General features: G+C 41.0%; 1 protein-coding gene across 1 annotated transcript; it reads left to right on the top strand.

Moving 5' to 3' along the window:
• Nucleotides 1-1,241: 1,241 nt before the first annotated feature.
• POLR1F (RNA polymerase I subunit F) lies at nucleotides 1,242-12,916 on the top strand. The gene is given in 5 exon segments (XM_068973068.1): nucleotides 1,242-1,483; nucleotides 6,963-7,104; nucleotides 9,331-9,539; nucleotides 10,978-11,371; nucleotides 11,373-12,916. Coding segments are annotated over 5 exon segments (1,083 nt in total). The 3' UTR covers nucleotides 11,469-12,916.
• The last annotated feature ends 712 nt before the right edge of the window (nucleotides 12,917-13,628 follow it).

Genomic DNA, 13,628 nt, shown 5'->3' with positions numbered 1-13,628 from the left:
CAATGCTGGCGACTCCAGTTGGATCCCTGGTTCGAAAGTTGGGAAGATTCCCTGGAGAAGGGAATGGCACCCCACTCCAGTATTCTTGCCTGGGAAATCCCATGGACAGAGGAGCCTGAAGGGCTACAGTCCATGTGGTTAGCAACACAAACTCTGCAGGGGAAATGAATGTAAAATCTAAGCTGAAATTTCCCCAGTGAGAGAAGCTACCCTATTCCCAGATAGAAGCAGCAGCGTCAGACTGAAGAGCAGGAGAGGAAGAGGGGGAGGAGGGGAAAGGATGAGAGAGGTGTGGGCAGGGGCAGAGGTGGGTTGGAAGTGGGTCACTGAACATGGGTGTGGCTAGCTGAGTGTGTAAAGTGAGGAGTGGGTAATGAAAATGCTGGGTGCAAATCATAAAATGGCTTGGTAATTTAATAGCCAGATTAAGGAGTTTGGGTTATCCGCTGGAAAATGATGCGCCTGTGTGGGGCTTTAAACAAGGCAAGTCATGGTCATATTCGTGTTTCAGAGATCTGGTTGCACTTCTTGGCCATGAAACTAAGCTTCCGCACGCAACTCTGTAGTTTTGGAAGCACGGACTGAGAGAAATGTCCGAACAGAGGGACGTGTCAGCTTTGGGTCCCACAGGTGTTTGGGCTTGTGTGATGTTTGAAGGTACCAGAGAGGCCCCAAGGATGACAGCTGGACAGAGCCCTTTGGAAAGAGGTGTATGTATTATTTCCCGAATTAGTGATTACAGAATGAGGAGAGAAACTCATCTGGAGAGAGACGGAGGGTTCGTTTTCAGAAGGGTTGCATTTGAGACATCTGGATTGGTTTTTAGGATTGGATTCTCTGCAGGAAATACATTCCATAAATATTTTTAAATTTATAATTGCACAGTCTAACCTTGTAAATCTACCAAACCACCTCACTACTGGATATGATCAGTGTGAACCCTTATTAAATCTACATTCTAAATCTATTGAGGGCGTTAGCTAAAACATAGGCTGTGCTCCCTGAAGAGATGAGGTGATGGTTAAAGAATGCTCAATCCTTAACCACAGGTTCCTAGCTTCACGGTGGTTCAAGTTGTGGGGGAACGGTTGCTCCCTGCTGGTAAGAACTGAATACTGCAGCCCCGGGAGAGGAAACTTCCTCGGGGCGTGGTAGCTGGTGGATGACGTAAAAGGCGGCGTCCGGATAGGCGGTTATTGACTGCGTCATTAGTGCGCGCTGTGGGAAACCTAGCTAGCCGCATGGCTGAGGGTTGCTCAGTGGCTCCGCGGCCGAAGGCGGCCTCAGAAGGGCCGGCCGGCGTCTTGCCTTGCCTCGAATTGCCTACCTACGCGGCTGCTTGTGCGCTCGTGAATAGCCGCTACTCCTGCCTGGTGGCGGGGCCGCACCGAAGACACATCGCCTTATCGCCGCGCTATCTTAACAAGAAACGCACTGGTATTCGAGAACAGCTCAATGCAGAGCTCCTGCGCTATTCCGAGAGGTACTGGTCTCTTACATTTTTTGTTCCCAGAGCGGACATAATGTTAACGTTAATAATCTTAACGTTGCTTGTCGCTCCTTTGGGGCACGGGACGGGGCAGCAGGGGGACGTTTAGTGGCAACAGAACGAGGTCGCACCAGCTACCGCGAGTTTAGCCGCGGGGCATTCTGGAGTCGCAGTCCACCTCAGGAGACTAGTGCCTCCCTGGTCAAGATCTGTGCCGAGTCCGTTTCGTAGACAGGAAAGAAAACGTTACGGTGACAGGAATTGTGTCAGCGGAGGGGGTAAAGAAGCTCGCTGCAAGACAGGTAAAGATAAAAATAGACCAGGGGTCTGGAGACCGGCTAGTTCTGTGTTTTCTCATTTTAAGATGAACGTTTGGAATGCAGTAGTTAAAAACATTCTCACTATATAGAAAATTATACGCGAAGCGTTAATACTTCGTTTAATTATTTATAAACCACGATGGTTGGTTTTGTTTTGACCCTGGTTCTTTCCTATGGTTTTTTTCTCTTGGACCTGATCAGGGATGAAGAAATACTATTAACCGTGTTTCCTTTTTAAGAATAGGAAAGCCTGATGAAGTTGAAAAAAAAACCTAGTACATTTAAAGTAAGATATTGGAAAATGACTTGGGCAGTTTCTCAAGGGATCCTGAACCCTACACAGATTAAGGATTTAGAATTTACAGCTTCCTCCAAGCACCTGCACACACTTTCACTTGTGGGTCTATTTTGAATACTAGAGAATTGGGGAATAAAACCAAAGAAACAAACAAGACCCTTATTTCAGGAGTTATAAGCGCTAGTAAAAGAGATGTAGTCCAGATAAATCCAATGAAATGTTAAAATCTGACAAATCTAAGTTATAGTCAAGAGTGGTGAATTGGATCTTAGGACCTTTGAGAACAACTTGATAGGAGGAGGGTACTTCTGAGATAGTAGCATTCTGGGCAAAAAGAGTGGCATAAACAAATGGATACTGGTTGTGAAATAGAATACTTTGACCAGATAATTGTGAGCACTTTATAACTAAAGTTTATATATCAATCAGGAGAAAAACATTGGGTACAGCTGAAAAGCTGGGCATTTAGGGGTCGAGTGGATCAGAGATGGGGTGGAGGATGATTCAGAGGATGTATTTTGCTCTTTCTTTCCTGCCTTTGCCAGGTGTTTTGGGTTTTTTGCTTGTTTTTCTGTTTGCTTAAGCTGGAAACTGGGTTACCACTTCATCCTCTGCTGCTAAGTTGCTTCAGTTGTGTCCGACTCTGTGCGACCCCAGAGACCACAGCCCACCAGGCTCCACCATCCCTGGGATTCTCCAGGCAGGAACACCAGAGTGGGTTGCCATCTCCTTCTCCAATGCATGAAAGTGAAAAGTGAAAGGGAAGTCACTCAGTCGCTACCCCTAGGTAGCCTCCAATTCAGAAAACACTAGACATACTCTTGAGACAGTGGTATCTCTGGGATATAATCAGATTTGTAGTTTAAGAAACCACTTGATAGAGTTTGGTGGTGGTTTAAGGAGGGTGAGGCGGTAAGCATGGAGAACATGTTTATAATTAAGAGACTGTTACAAAGTGTAGAGAAAATTGATGAGAGTTTGCATTTGGGAGATTTAAGGATATGGAAAGTAGTCATAAAATCTGGAATCATAAACAAATCTTTGATCTGTAACCACTTAATGGTTCCACTTGACAGGCTAGGGGAATAGGAGCCATTACCCCCAGAAAGATGAAGAGCTGATTGGATAATGATAATTTCTGTAACAGAATTGGGATAGTGTGGCCCTGTGGCCTCAACTGCACTCTGAACAAATCTGAGCTCCCCACCTTACCCCATTATTTTGGGGGTGTGCTGAAAACTCCAGTTTATTCTATGCAAAAGGGGTACCATAGATTATTAATGAGAGACAAAACATTTGAACATATCAATAATTGTAATACTGATCAACCATTTATCATACATAGTTTGTTTCCAGACTTTGGGGCCATCCTGTACCATCAGAGAGGACCTGCTTCTCAGTTTAAGAAATGAGGAAAGGAAAGAGTTGAGAATGGCTCTTACATTAGTCATCTCAGCAGCAGCCCTATTTGACAGATTGTCCACCTTCTTTTCCCCAGTGACAATTTTTTAAAAGATGATCGCATTTCAGTTTTGAAAAATCTGCTTAGAGAAAGTAGTTTCTAAAAATCACATTAAAATTTCTATCTTTAAGAGGTCATTAATGACAGCTCTTGAGTTATTTGAAAATGGCAAATATGTTCCCTCCCAGTAGTTCCAGTTTATTAATTCCAAAATGTCTCAAAGAACAAATGAACTACCAGTTTCCATGAAGAGTCAGTGTTGACTCAACTTTTTCAGTATAGGTGGTAGTTTAGTTGCTAAGTTGTGTCCGACTCTTGTGACCCCATGGACTGTAGCCTGCCAGGATCCTCTGTCCATGGGATTCTCCAGGCAAGAATACTGGAGTGGGTTGCCATTTCCTTCTCCATCTTCAGTACAGAGGCCCTTTATTCTCATGTATAATATATAAAAGTCTTAAGTGTGCATGCAATCTGCTGATCCCTTAAACTTGATATGATTGCTCTCTCAATATCTCAAGTGAGGCTACCACTCTGCCTGGAAGCACACTTAGGATGGTTTCAGAAAAGCAAAAGAGGAAAAGATGTAATGTTGAGGTATCTGTCTCTCTGATAATTTTTACTATATTTTATGCAATGAGTTGCTGCCCAAAATTCACACAAGCTGTAGGTAGCAGTTCTGAACCCTGCAGAACTCCATTCACTCTCTTGAAACATGCTTTACTGTACTGAGATTAAACTTAAAGATAATATTGGATTGGCCACGAGATTCATTTGGGTTTTTCTGTATGTAAAATATTACAGAAAAACCCAAATGGACCTTCTGGTCAACCCAGTATGATCTACCAACACAATCGGGAAAAAAAAAATTTCATTTAGAACTCGAATACAATAAAATGTATTTCAGTGTGATAACGCTCAAGCATGGCTACTCAGAAGGAATAAAGTAATTAGATGCCTCCTGAAGCAATACCTTGAATCCGTGTGAAAGTATTAGTTGCAAATGTAGAGTGATGCAGGGGTTTTAAGCTGACAACTCACATCACATACAGTGTCTATGGTGGTAAAATGCTCCTCTGAAATCATGTGCAATTCTCAGTAAAGTGCCACACAAAACAATCTACTCTTGAATTTATATATTAGTTATATTCCTGAAAATTTTAATTGACATTGAAACCATGCAAAGATCATTTTATGTTCATACGTATACACATTAAGTTAGGTACTATAATCAATTATTTATAAATATTTATAAAATGAGGCTTGTCCACTCATTTAAATCGTGCAGACCTGGGGACAGTTTTTCATTGTGTAGGGCTGTTTTTATATGGCAGAATGTCTCCCATCCCTGGCCTTCACAGGTGTGACAGCTATGATTTATCCCACAAACTCCCAAATGCCACCAATGGGACAGCAGTATTCACCCACTGGAAACTGATTTGGGGAAACAAAGTCTTATTTTTGTTTTTTGTCTGATATGGCAGTTATTTTTAACCCCTCCTTGCTCTCTGTTTTCTGGGCCTCTAATATTGTCTTAGTGATGTATAGTTCCTGTTTAGGAAAGCTACATGCAGAAATTAGTAATTCAAAGAAAGCCTTTCTGGACTAAATCTCAGTGTTTATGGATTTCCTCGGAGAAGGCGATGGCACCCCACTCCAGTACTCTTGCCTGGGAAATCCCATGGATGGAGGAGCCTGGTAGGCTGCAGTCCATGGGGTCGCTAAGAGTCAGACACGACTGAGCGACTTCACTTTCACTTTTCACTTTCATGCATTGGAGAAGGAAATGGCAACCCACTCCAGTGTTCTTGCCTGGAGAATCTCAGGGACAGAGGAGCCTGGTGGGCTGCCATCTATGGGGTCGCAGAGTCAGACACGACTGAAGCGACTTAGCAGCAGCAGCAGCAGCAGCAGCATGGATTTCCTAACTGGGTAATTAAGTTGCATTCTAGTGACTCCTGGCTGTTTTAAAACAACTGCTCCTAGGTATAAAGTCTTTCTTTTATTCTGTGTGAACCATTCTAGAAGTTTGAGTTCACCAAAAATGTTCTCTGCTCTCAAAGACCTAAGAGTCCTCTCTAGAATCCAAACATATAAGCAAAGATAAATAAGAACAGCGATAAGCTTTCTCAGGGTTCCCAGGTGGCGCTAGTGGTAAAGAACCCACCTGCCAGTGCAGTAGACAGCAGGTGTGACCCCTGGGTCAGGACAGATGCCCTGGAGGAGTGTATGGCAACCCCCTCCGGTATTCTTGCCTGGAGAATCCCAGGGACAGACTGTTGTAGGCCTGGGAGGCTACTGTCCTTGGGGCCGCAGAGTCCGACATGACTGAAGTGACTTAGCGTGCACGCTTTCCTCAGAGTCCTTTAGGAGTAGAGGCAGCGTGGCTTCAGCCTTGCCTGGGGAGCCAGGGAAGCTTGCTGAAACAGGTAATGGCTGTGGCAGTGAAGCCACCAGCTCAGCCTTCTTAACTAGTTATAATTTTTAAATAACTTGGAAATGGGATTTGGAAATAGTCGTTGTCCAGTCCCTCAGTCGTGTCAGACTCCCTGCGGGCCCGTGGACTGCAGCACAGCAGGCCTCCCTGTCTTTGGAAATAGTAGTGCCCCCCAATCCTGACTGTCACGCTCCGGATTACAGTGTCAGAGTCAGTTCTCGAAAGCTAATCTAATTGTTATTTCTTACTTCCTTGGCTTAGACGGTAAAGCGTCTGTCTACAATGCGGGAGACCCGGGTTCGATCCCTGGGCGGGGAAGATCCCCTGGAGAAGGAGATGGCAATCCACTCCAGTACTCTTGCCTGGAAAATCCCATGGACAGAGGAGCCTGGTAGGCTCCAGTCCATGGGGTCGCAAAGAGTCGGACACGACTTCACTTTACACTAGCAACAGTTGCAGTTCGGGGATTTTTCTCCATCAAGTTATTGGCTTTAACAATTCAGGGCTTCGATTTGAATCCTAACACTCCTGCTGCATGCCCTCTAGTACAGATATTCAGTAATGGTGGGTAATACCAAAATTGCCGTGGTTCAGTCATAGTCACATAACAACATTTTTCTTACTAAGTCTCATTTTTTACCTCCCATTCTAGCACAACTAGAATTCAAATGGATAGCAAATAGGGAAGAAGGATCAACTTATTGCTCTTGTATAATGGACATTTTGTTTCTGGGTATTTACCTTGAATAATTATTTTTAAGTTAGCCATTATTTTGGAACCCTTGGGTGAAATTGAACCACTAAAGTTGTTACAGGCTAATCATATATTATTGTATATGTATATATTTTCACCATGGGTGTGATTATATTAGGAGATGTATACTTTCTGGACTTGGAATCTGTATAATGGCCTAGTTTAAAAGGATAAATAACATTTTCCTTTCCTTTTCTTTAAATAGCCTTTTAGGTGTACCCATTGCTTATGATAACATCAAAGTAGTGGGTGAATTAGGAGATATTTATGATGATCAAGGACACATTCATCTTAACATTGAAGCAGATTTTGTTATTTTTTGCCCTGAACCAGGGCAAAAACTTATGGTATGTATCTTTTTTCCTATTGTTCTTTGTACAATTATTAAGTTCTGTAATTTGGAAAAATTTAAGAGACTGTGCACTTTGGGATTTTACAAGGATTGTTATTTCAGGTAACTAAAAATCATTTTTAAAGAAAACTTTTCAGTTTAGGCTTTTAATTTCTATTGAAGTGTAGTTGGTTTGCATTGTTCCGTTTCAAGTGGAAAGTGATTCAGTTTAGGCACGTGTGTATATATGTATTTCAAATTCTTGTCTGTTAGATTATTACAAGATACTGAGCATAGTTCCTGTGCCACACAGTAGACCCCTGTTGCTGTTCTGTTAACCCTAACCTCCTAATTTATCCCCTCTCGCCTTCCCCTTTGGTAACCGTAAGTTTGTCCTTTGTGAATCTATTTCTGTTCTATAAATAAGTTTATTTGTGTCGTGGTTTTAAATTCCACATATAAGTGATATCATGTGTTTCTCTGCTCTTCTCCGTCTCACTTAACTTCACTAAGGATGATCATCTCTAGGTCCAGGCACGTGGCTGTCAATGGCATTTCATGGCTGAGTGTATTCAGCATGTATAACACATCCTTATCCATTCGTCTGTGGATGGGCACTTCAGTTGCTTCCATGTCTTGGTGACTATGCTACTGTGAACATTGGAAGCACGTCTCTCTTTCGAGTAGAGTTTTGTCTTTTCTAGATATATGCCCAGGAGTGGAATTGCTGGATCATATGGGACTCCGTTTTTAATTTTTTAAGGAACCTCCCTACTGTTCTCCATAGTGGTTGCACCAGTTTTTATTCCCAGCGACAGTGGAGGAGGGCCCCCTTTCCTCCATGTCCTCTCCGGCATTTATTGTTTGTGGACTTGTTGGTGAGGCTGTTCTGGTATCTGTGCGGTGACAGTCGCATTGGCGTCTGTGCATTTTTCTAGGAATCAGCCATGTTGAGCGTCTTCGTGGGCCTTTTGGCATCTGTATGTCCATGTATGTGCAACACTGTTTTAGGTTACTGGTCTTTTCATTTCAGAGGCATTGCTGCTATCTTGAATTGGTACTTTTCTCTAATTTATCATATTATACTCTCATACTTACTGCTTTCTAGACCCCACCAAAGAAACTTGGCTCCCTCTTGGTTGTGAAGATATTCTATATGATTCTAAAATTTTGATAGTTTTTCCTTTCCTCATTGAGTATTTAATTGATAAACTTTGCAGTTTTAGAGAAAAATTGAATGGAAAGTATAGTGTTCTCATATACATCTCACTCTACCCACCCCCAAAAAACCACACATAATGTTTCTCTTATTGATAAGATGTGGTGCATTTTAATTGTTGAGCCAGTATTGATACATTAAATACAGTCCATGGTTTATAGTAGAGTTCCCTGTTTCTATTGTACCTTCTGTGGGTTTTGACAAAGGTAGAATGACATGTATCCAACATTATAGTATTCCTGTGGAATCATTGGTCACTGCTCTAAAAATCCTGTGTGGTCTGCCTATTCATTGCTCCCTCTCTCCCCTGGAAACCATGGCAACTACTTTTTTTTTTTTTATTGTCTCCATAGTTTTGCCTTTTCCAGAATAGCATATAGTGGAATCATAGAGTATGTAACTTTTCCAGATTGGTTTCTTTCACTTGGCACTATATGTTTAAGGTTCTTCCATGTCTTTTTCTTGATAGCTTATTTTTGTTGCAGAATAATATTCCATTGTATAGATGTACCAGTTTGTATGGACCACCTGGAAGGTACCATTCTGAACTCCAGACTCCTTATGATGACAGACAGGTTTTACTCTGTCACATGTGGAAGGAGGTGCTGATGATACTAAACCACATTGTGTGTGTATATATATGTTATTTACAGTTCTGTAATTCAAAAGGTGATTTTTAAAAAAGCTTCAGATTTTCATTCATCTAGTTTATATTTGTTGATTCTTAAGGGAATAGGAAACTTGGAAATTTTAACCTTAAAATCATATAGAATGTATTGTTATTTTACTTTTAAAGCTTCTAATAACGTTAAGTGTTAGTTAAAATAGCCATGCTCAAGGTGAGCTTTCTAAAAAATTCTCGTGTTCCTAAATTGATATTTCAGTGTGACATGCGGTAAGCTTTAAATGAAGATCAGCTTTTTTGATATCACATCATACGATTATTTTGGTATTTTCTCTGAGGTTCATTTCATCTTCCTGGCGCTCTTCTTGCTGTAATACTCATTTTTTCTCTCTTCTCAGGGAACAGTTAATAAAGTGTCCTCGAGCCACATTGGCTGCTTGGTCCATAGGTGCTTCAATGCCTCCATCCCTAAGCCTGAGCAGATGCCAGCTGACCAGTGGCAGGCGCTGCAGATAAACGTGGGTGATGAACTAGAATTTGAAGTATTTCGTTTAGACTCAGATGCTGCTGGAGTATTCTGCATTCGGGGAAAACTAAGTATCACTAGGTCAGTTCCTAAGCACATTATTACCATTTTGATACTTAGTCATTTCTACTTAATTCTGAATTTAGGAAACATAAGTCCCTCTTTTAAAAGTTAATTAGACTATTTGTACTTCCAAACCACAGAGTCAATGTAAATACGAATCTTAAGTGTTATGACAGTGCATTGAATATTCTAAAGCTTTGCATCCAAGTGGTCTACATTGTAATAATTCAATTTTTCAAAGTATTGTCATGTTCTTAATCTTTTAAAAAAAAAATGTTAATCCTTGAACTTGAGACTACTAGAAGCTTAATTATATTAACATAACTATTAGTGTTTTGTTTTTACACAGTTGAAAATAAAAATTATTTGATTATTGTCATTATACCAGGTAGATCATTTAATTTCTGTATTTTTCTTGTTTGGAGTTCTCTTAGGAAATACTCTGATCCTGACCCTGGTTTTATGGCAGGGCCTAGTTGAGGGGTCATACTTGCTCTGTTACCAAGGCAGAATCTATAAAAAGTTGCTAAGAAATGAGAATGTGGACTAAAGTTTTAGAGCAGCTGACCAGCAGAACTTTCTGTAATGATAGAAGTGTGCTGTATGCGTGCAGTATAGTAGCCTCACTCTTGAGGAATTGAAATGTGTGACTAGTATGTCACTGAGGAAGTGGGTTTTTAACGTTACCTTATTGAAATTACTTAAATTTAAATAGTTCTATGTGGCTGTTGCTAATTCAAGGGACAGCAGTTCTATAGAGACCTACTTCACTGATATTTATTTACTTATATAAAATACTCAGAGCTTTGCAGCATAATACTGCTTCGTGCGTGCTCACTTGGTCATGTCGACTCTTTGCAACCCCACAGACTGTGGCCCACAAAACTCCTCTGTCCACGGGGTTCTCCAGGCAAGAATCCTGGAGTGGGTTGCCATGCCCTCCTCCAGGGGAGCTTCCTGACCCAGGGGTCAAACCTATGTCTCTTCTGGTCTCCTGCATTGGCAGGCAGATTCTTTACAACTAGCGCCACCTGGGAATCTAATACTGCTTCAGTGTAGTTTAAGAAAAACAATGGAACAAGGATTGGGATAGTAGATGGGGAACTCCAACATTTTGATAAATACCAGAAGTATGTTTTCTCCCCATCAGATGTTACTGGTTTGGCTAATAAGGCTGGGTGGTGATGTTTAGGGTTCAGCATTTTCTGAACCATATTAAAATTCAGAAACCCTGTTTTGACAAAACTTTTTATGTCATTTTTATGTGTGAAACAGTCTGGGAAAAATACTCGGGAAACAAAAAATTTAACATTTCTAAGACTACCAATGTTCTATGACAGTCATGTTATTTTGTACTACTGTCATAATTTAGAAAGACCTTACCATGTTGGAATATTCTTGATCTTAGTTCTTTTATTTTTGCTTAATGCTCTATGAATTTTTTTAATTCTTACAGTTTACAAACCAAGTGCTCTGCAGTCCCTGAAGAAGCACCAGAAACTGGCGTGGATGAGCCTGTCAAAAAACCTCCAAAGAAGAAAAAGAAAAAGAAGAAAGACCTAGAGCCATGTGAAGTGCAAGGCGGCAGCACAGAGCCAGCAGGACTTGCAGACGCTACCATGAAGGACGAGACAGACCTGCACGTTAGTAACAGTGTGAATGGCCTCTGGGAGGAAGAGCCGAAGAAGAAGAAGAAGAAGCAGAAGAAGCAGCAGCACCAGGAAGAGCAGGACCAAGAGCCTGTCTACCAAGGCAGTGACTCCAGTGGTTATCAGAGTGACCACACGAAGAAGAAAAAGAAAAGAAAGCGCGAGGAGGCTGAGTCTACGCCACTTGTGGAACGTGCACCTAAAAAGAAAAGGGAGAAGTAATTTTCTTTTGTGCGTTTTAAATATGATTTGGTTTGTTAAAGATTTATACACAGTAGATGCCGAAAGTTTAAATTAAGAAATGTTTTGTATTGCAGTATTTTGCATAACGGGAACATTTTGATTAGTTGAGTTTTTGGTACTAAAATTGATTTGGAAAACACCAGTGTTATTAAAGTGCCACTTCTTGTATACAGAATAGAAAGGTAAGAACGGCCTTCATTCTCTCATGCTTCCAGTGGATACATTCTAAGTAAAATGGTTTCTACAGTCCTGAGACTAACAAAAGGACTTGTGTAATGCAGTGATAGCATGTCTATCATAAAGAATGAGTTTTGAGCTTGGGGGGATGGTGGTTACAAGTTTTGAATGTAGTCATAATGTTACATGCCATGCCATTAGGTTTTGTTTAAAATTTAAGTCACTTACCAGTTTTAGGTTTTTTGTTTGTTTTAATCGTGGCTACTGCAGTAGTTTTGTTGTGTACCTTGGGATGGTGTGTCAGAGGTATTTCTGCAGTTTTCAGAGCTCTTTAGAAACTGCCCTCTTTGACCCGTAGCCCTACCTGTGGATCATGAGTTGGGAAACAGTGCTGACTGTTCTTTCCTTCTCTGTGCGTGTGTGGTGGTCTCTTTTCTCTCTGTCTCAACCATTCTGCTCTTGTTGTGTGTTGGAGGAAGAGTCTGATGAAGACAGGATAAAGGTGATTCTGACTAGTGGGGAATTTCCCTATTTTTCATAACTGAGTTAAGCTACTGGAAACTATTAGGAAAACAGTTATACACTGCTTTCACTGAGAAAGTGTGGAATATGTCTTCACTATTGGAAAACACTGAAGAAGGAACTGAGGTGAGTTCGGCCTGATAATCAGTGCAAGGTTGTGTTCATTCATTCAGCAAAATTCAGAGTACTTGTGTTACACGTAGTAGACCGTCATTCTCCTAAGGTCGGGGGTGTAATGGCAAACCAGGCAGGAATGGTTCCTTCCCTCGTGGAGTGTCACAGGAGGAGCAGATGCGCACATTCCATGCAAGTAAGACAGAGAATGACTCATTCTGGAAAGTTCTAAAAGGAAAAAAGGTTCTCTTTTCCCACTGCTGTGATGCATGGCGGCCCCTTTCAGCTGCCATTTATCTCGTGTCAGACGCAGTACGGCCCTTCCTGTTTCCTGCCTGCGCCAACAGAAGATGGAGTGGGAGAGTCGTTCATGGCGTTTGTCTGCAAACACATGTGCCAGACGGTGGGAAGGGGTGCACCGGTGTCCTTCCTTACCAGTAAGCTCATGTGGATATTTAGTCCTCACAATGAGGCTAGTCCACATTGAGATGAGGTGTCAGTATAAAACACACATCAGACTGTGGAGGTGTACAAAGAAAGAGTGCAGAATACCTCAGTTTTGTATATTGGTGAGACTATAATATTTTGGTATAGTGAAGTAAATAAATATTCAATTGGCTTTTTTGGTTTTTGTTTTTACTTTTTAATTTAAAAATTGTATCTGAGGCCTGTATTATCTTTGTTTTGTAGAGCACTGGTTTGAAGGATGCTTTGAAAAAGATTTATAATGTCTGACTTAATATTAAAAGTTAACGTTTAGTGAAACAGTTCTAAATTCCTGATGGTAATGGCCAAGCAAGCTGTTAAATTAATGCTATTCATAGCAAAATACATCCTGGCTTACCAAAATAAATTCTCACATATTATTTTTACATTTTTTAAGAAAAAAGTATGCTGAACTTGAAACTAAATTTATCCGTGGTTTTTCACAATGACAGGAGCAGAACTGGTCATTTGCTTTGCCTCTAACAGTGACAGATTTTACCTGATATGGAAACCTCTGATTATGGTATCATCCACATATCCTTCAAAACATTTCTTACATGCTACACTAATCTAGGTTTTTGCTTTTCTGTCTTGGAATTTGCTCATTAAAATCCTCTAGCCTAGCCTAAACCTCTTACCCTCGCTTCAGTTCCTTATAATCACTGGAAATAGAAGTTTGAAATGTATTTAGAGCTATGCTTCCCACAACCCCAGTCACACCCACATCATACAAACACTTCATACAACTCAATATGAAAAAAAGCCAAACAACACAATCAAAATATGGGCAGAAAACCTGGTAGACATTTCTCCAAACAAAGCATACAGATGAAGTACAGATCAGAACGACAGTGAGGTGTCACTTCACAGAGGTCATCATTAAGAAGTCTAGAAACGATAAATGCTGAGAAAGTGT

This window comes from Capricornis sumatraensis, chromosome 5, assembly GCF_032405125.1.
Source record: "Capricornis sumatraensis isolate serow.1 chromosome 5, serow.2, whole genome shotgun sequence".
Taxonomy (NCBI): domain Eukaryota; kingdom Metazoa; phylum Chordata; class Mammalia; order Artiodactyla; family Bovidae; genus Capricornis; species Capricornis sumatraensis.
This window is presented reverse-complemented; position numbering and strand designations above follow the sequence as displayed.